The sequence below is a fragment of the Salvia miltiorrhiza genome, chromosome 7, assembly GCF_028751815.1.
Source record: "Salvia miltiorrhiza cultivar Shanhuang (shh) chromosome 7, IMPLAD_Smil_shh, whole genome shotgun sequence".
In the NCBI taxonomy this organism is placed as follows: Eukaryota; Viridiplantae; Streptophyta; class Magnoliopsida; order Lamiales; family Lamiaceae; genus Salvia; species Salvia miltiorrhiza.
Window position 1 is genome coordinate 57,143,563 of NC_080393.1, and position 6,109 is coordinate 57,149,671.

A 6,109-nucleotide genomic window follows, 5' to 3' on the forward strand; every position below is an offset into this window, starting at 1 on the left:
AGTACACACTAGAGTATTGTTGTATATTTGTACGAATATAACATTTACTGTAAATAATGAGTTCTGTGGAGATGTTTCTCATATATTAATTTTCATTTTAAAAAATATTTATTGAAATAAGATGTCCAAATAAAAAATATAATATATTGAATCGAGACGGTAGAGAAATATACGTGCACAGGCACATGCAGGCGCGTTGTACTAGTGCAACACTAATTTATGAGCCAATTATTAAATAGTGCATGATATTTGAGCTAATTTGCAATTTAGACATGACTTTTGAAATATTACAAAGACATCACTTTTTAATTTGCAACAAATTTAACACTCACAAAATTTTCCAGTGATTAGAAAAGTTTAGTCTTTTTTTTTTGTTCTTTTCTGACTTTGGGAGAAGAGGGAGCGGTAGGATTTGAACCATGAACCTCACTGTTCGTAGACATGTATGAAGTCTTAAGTTCATTTCCACATTTTCTCTCCAAAAAAAAAAGTTCTTTTCCACATAGACAATTTTTTTTACGTTTACAAATCACATAAAATAAACAATCTTGTGATGTCAATTGAAAGATTTTGAGATTACAAAATTGCTAGTTTGCTACAAATGAAAAGATGGAATTTCAACTGAAATATTCCAAAAATCATGTCTAAATTGCAATTTAACTAAAAGATTATTTGTTATCAGATAATTGGTCCTAAAATTATTCACAAAGATATGATAATATGGTTAAATAATTGCATATTTTTATTGTTTCCATTTTTTAAGTCCCAATAAGGGATTGCCCCTAAAATTTTGCAAAGATTTTATTTTTTAGGGTTAATTATCATTATCACACGCAACTTTTAGTTAAAATAAAAAAATTTATAATTATAAAAAAATTAACATGACATGCATCATCGAAGCCACCATTGTTCAAGCGTGGTTGCATGATCTTGGCAATTTTCTATTCCATTAGTGTCACGGTCGACAAGCCAACTTCTCACCGAGCATAAAAGGAAAGAAAAAAAAATGATAATGCAAATTTTGCGACGAATTGAAAGATAAAGACATTATCGATACGCTTTAAAAATCGTGTCAAAACTACAAATGATTAAAAATCCGTGCTTCATTCGATAATCAATCACTTTTCTTTTCGACCATCAAGAATATTGCAAATGCAAAATCGAATATTCCCTTAGAATGTGGTCGATTTCTAAAATTACTGTATCCCGAATAACAGACCGAGATAGAATTGAGCATTCAGTGATGTCTTTTAGGTTCGATTTCGATTTCGATTTCGATTATGACTCTAAGATAAGATGAGACATGAAGAGACGTAGACAAAATGTACAACCCATCAAAAGGACAACCCTAAAGCTGTGTCAAAGGGAGCCACCTTAAAAACTCCAAAACATAATCCTAACACATTTTGACTCTTATGTCCCAAAAAAAAAAAAAAAAAAGGTAAGGTTGTGTGGCACCCACCTTTTCATCAATCAAATCAAGAATTTTCTCATACAAAGGGGCCTTCTACACTGGCCATTTTGCCCCCTCCCCATCCCCCCCCAACTCACGGGTGAAATTCCGAATCATCTGTCTCATAATTTATTGTGTTTGGTATAATCTTACTCTTAATTTTATTGTTTTAAAATTATTTAATATAAAAATTAAAAAATACATTGTTACATAATAAGCTCTAATCAATATTTATCACTAAAGAAATAAAAATTTTAAAAATTGTATGCCCTAACTTGGAAGCAATTAACCCTGATAATAAATTATTAATTCAAATGAATATAAAAAATTATTATAAATCCTAACTGGATGAGTGAACCCTAATTAATTATTTTAAAATTATACCAAAACATAGTAATAAATTAAAATTGAACGAAAAATGATTAAAAGTATAACAAGTTGAAAGTGAGATACAAAGTAAGACACTGAAATTGAAATAGAGGATCTCATGTGTAGCATGAAGTGTCATGTTAAAATAGTCAAAAATGTTTAGGATCACTTTCATCATGTTGTTGATTTTTAGAAGGTACGAGATTTAAAGTTACATTTAACGGAGAAATTACCCGTTGTCGCCCACCTCAATAAATTGTGATAAATATTAATTAGAGTTTATTATATAATAATATTTTTTATTTTTGTAAACAATTACTATAAAATAGTGAGACAAAGAGTGAGACATGATGGGACACAATAAATTGTGGGACAGAGTATTCCATCCGTTCATGTCGTATGTTCGACGAAATTTATGAGCCGGGCCGAGCTCTTTTGCAAGATTCTTGCCCTAATAGGTGTTCGAGATTAAGAGAGACGATCAGATGATCCTCTAAACATGCTTAAGCCTACATTATTATGATGATAAACACCTAAAAGATCAAGAAGAGAAAACAACTCAAAAAACCACAAAGTAATGAATCATGACTACAAAAAATATTTAACCTAAAGAGATATTTATTTATAGATAATTCAAACACATTCACAATTAGATGAAGGCAAGAATTTGCCTCTGCACAAAACAAAGCACATGATCTACTGTTTGTTTTTTTTACAGTATAATCAAGAACATATTCATTTCAATGGGACCATAGACTACTAAGCAGAAATCATCTCTCCTACTATGAAAGGCTCTCATGTTTCGAAGCATCCAAGTTTGAATCGACGTTTATCACTCTTAACAACGGTAAAAACCATGCCAAGAAACATAAGCAATAATTGAGACGGATGGTGGCCCCATTTGGACAACTCTAAACACATAATGCAATCAGAATTAATCAACATCAGGTTTCTATCGAGTAGATAGGCCTACCACGAAAAGGAGTCCCCGTCACGTCTCTCTCTCCGTTGGGTAGTTCCCTAGCTGCTCCATCTGCCAGCTTTCATGAGGCGCTACATGGTCATCAAAAGGGGCGCGTTGCTGCAAATTCAAAATTGTACGCCTGTGTAAAAAGTCTCGTTTTTTTTTTTTTTTTTTTTTTTCCTGTATAAGAGCATCCGCAATGGGATTACATGATAGCCTACTCTATGATGGGGTGACCACATGGTGTAAAGATGCTGCAGTGGGGTTACACGATAACTTACATGATAATGGCGCGTGTGAAACACGCAATGAACAAATGGGCTACACGATAGAACGTGTAGCCCTCGTGTAATGTTCTCCCGCAATGGTTACACGATAGCACATTTACACGATAGGGCTATCGTGTAACCATTGTGAGTGCTCTAATGACGCCTGTTCAAGGAATATTGCTATTCAAGAACGCACTAAACAAGCCGTGGTGGTGGATATTGGCCTATGCTATTACTTGCTTCAACTTGAACACAAATACGAGATCCATTTAGTTGGAACGAGGGCTTACACATCCTATCACGTTGCAGCATAACGCACTATTCACTTGAAACTACAATTGCTCGTGAAAATTAAGACAGTGTTACCTCCATTTTCGTTAGCAGCTCTTCAGCAGTGGGAGCTGAAAGAACTATGTGCCTAGCAGCTGGTTTTATGAAGCCCTCTTCAACACCTTTGTCGAATAACGTGAGCAAAGGGTCGTAGTAGCCATCAACGTTGAGCAAGCCAACCTGTCCACACATCGTTCACAACAAAAGGTAAGTAACTGAAAATGCGTATACAACCCCACAAGACGAGGAAAGGGATGCATCACCGGCTTTTTATGGATCCCAAGCTGCGCCCAAGTTATCATCTCGAGCAATTCCTCCATCGTTCCATATCCTCCTAAGAAGTTCAAGAAAACAGAACACGCGTCTCAGCAACTACAACACTACAAATCAACACGAAACAAACTTCAATTTTCTACATTCTTTACCAGGAAGGGCGATAAATGCTTCAGCCTCACGAGCCATATCAGCCTTCCGTTCGTGCATGTCAGAAACTATCCTCACATCACCAACAGTCTCTCCTGATATCTGTCAGAGTGCAAGAGAAATCCATTGTGCCTTATTTGAACATATCTAGTTCACTAGCACTATCAAAGATGGCACTAAAATCCAACTATTAAGGGATAAAAATGTCGATTCATTTAGTAAAACAACTAACTACAAATGCGGATAAGACTCAAAGATGGTGAAAAAGAAGCTGCAAAATCTTGAACATATACCTCAATGGGAACAAGAGCTTTTGGGATAACTCTGCACATTCAAGCAACAAATGCAGTCAAATTAAGGCTATGGTAATAAGCCCGAAAACCCGGTTTTCGGGCCGAGAAAGTTATCTACATTCATTTATCTAAAACCCTTACCCAAGAACATGGCAACCACCATCATAAACTCTCTGTGACAATAATCCCATTAGCCCTACACTCCCACCTCCATAAACCAAGTTTATTTTCCTTTTCACCTGCACTCACAATCCACAATTTCTTACACAAAAATCCATATTTTGCACAATCAATATCCAATATACATAGTAAAAAAAATCCCATTATAATCCCAATGTCAAGAAAATCAAGAACAGTTCATACATGGGACCATGAACACACCCACAAAGTCACAAACAGAGCTCAATCCTCAAAAAATAAAGTGTATGCTTTGTCAACCATGATTAAGGTTTCAATCCAAGATTGACTTTTCGATTGCAATAACATCTTTGAAAAACACACAATCAACAAACCAGTTCATTTCCCAAGTCAATAGCAGCATCACTGAAGACTTTCCTGTGGCCTGGATTACTCCCACAGAACACACAGATTTTCTTGAATTTGTTGGCGCTTCTTGAATTGTTTTCCATTCTAAACTCAAATTCCTCTCACACTCTCAAAAAAAATTCAATCTTTATTGATATTAGAGCTAAAAGATAACAAAAAAAATTGACCCTTTTCTTATATCTCACTCCTATAAATATACATATGGTAAAAGGCCCATATTTCAACAGACATGAAATAGACAAGACAAGAAAAATCAAAAAAAGGAGAGAAAAAAATGAAGAAAAAGGGAAAAAGACAATCTGGGTATTTCTTTATTCTACTGAATAAAGAAGCCCAAGAAATGAACAAAGGTTTATCAGACCTGTGAGTGTGTGTGTGTGTTTTTGCATAAACTGGTTTAAATTATTAAACAAAACACTAGGCTGCCCACATACTCTATATATGTCGGCATCTGAAAATTTGATAAACCAATCAATTTGCGTGTGAGAAATGTACACAAATATTAATTGTATATAAAATTTAATTTAATAAGATTTGAATACATCACAAATCTGATCTTCGAGCAAGATCGATACATGATACTAGTTGAAACCTAATTCTTTTAATATCTTATAAAATATATAAACAAATAATTGTTAAAATAAATTACCAACTCTCATTATATTTATGTATTTATTGGATTTGATGGATTCAACATGTAAACTCATAGTCGTACAAGATGGCTATGCATGTTACATGAATGTGATCAAATTGCTTCGATCATATTATTTGAATTGGTCTGCCGAAGGCAGTCGTGCAGTGGCGCCGCGGCGCACGCCTCCTCTAGCTTCCCTAGTTTTTTATTCCTAATATACAGTATGTATTAGAGGCAAATTAAAATATATTAAGTATTATTGATCAAATGTATAGATTAATTCTACATTTCTATCTTAAGGATGGTTTTTATTTTTCGTGTAAGGATATAAATAAAATTTTATTGATCAATGAAATATTAGTAAATGTTTTTTAGATATTCAGTAGTTTTTAGATATATAATAATTTTTAGATATTTAATAGTTTTTGGATATGAAAATTGATTAAAAATAAAATAAATAATAATGAATGAGAATTGAAGAAAAATATAATGAAGTGATTATACGATGTCACGTAGGATATGATTTATTTTGCTTTAATATATATATATATATAGAGAGAGAGAGAGAGAGAGAGATTTTTCGGTATAAATAAGGCCCACAAAGAATAATTATTCTTGCCTTTTAGTGGTGTTGTGCGTACTAAAATGAAAAAAAAGTAAGGAGTGAACTTTTTTGAAAATATTGAATGTAAATGAAGTTTAAAATATAAGGAATAATTTTCCAAAAAAGAAACAATGCAATTTATGTGAACGAATGAAAATAGTAATATAAATACAATCTTTGTGGACCGATAAAATATAATTTTTTCACAAAAAAATTAAAAATAT

General features: G+C 33.1%; 1 protein-coding gene across 3 annotated transcripts; it reads right to left on the reverse strand.

Annotated features, from left to right (window-relative positions):
- Positions 1-2,422: 2,422 nt before the first annotated feature.
- On the reverse strand, positions 2,423-5,384 carry LOC130995066 (cytokinin riboside 5'-monophosphate phosphoribohydrolase LOG8). Of its 3 annotated transcripts, none has more exons than XM_057920214.1 (7): positions 4,614-5,384; positions 4,243-4,340; positions 4,102-4,132; positions 3,811-3,910; positions 3,649-3,719; positions 3,422-3,565; positions 2,423-2,903 (listed from the first exon to the last, which is right to left on the reverse strand). In XM_057920214.1, the coding sequence occupies exons 1-7, from the start codon at positions 4,728-4,730 to the stop codon at positions 2,814-2,816; spliced, it is 651 nt and encodes a 216-aa protein (XP_057776197.1). In that variant the 5' UTR covers positions 4,731-5,384; the 3' UTR covers positions 2,423-2,813. The 3 variants fall into 3 exon arrangements, with proteins under 3 accessions (XP_057776197.1, XP_057776199.1, XP_057776198.1); XM_057920216.1 differs by having other exon boundaries at positions 5,009-5,040; XM_057920215.1 differs by lacking the exon at positions 4,614-5,384 and adding an exon at positions 4,465-4,494.
- Positions 5,385-6,109: the final 725 nt, after the last annotated feature.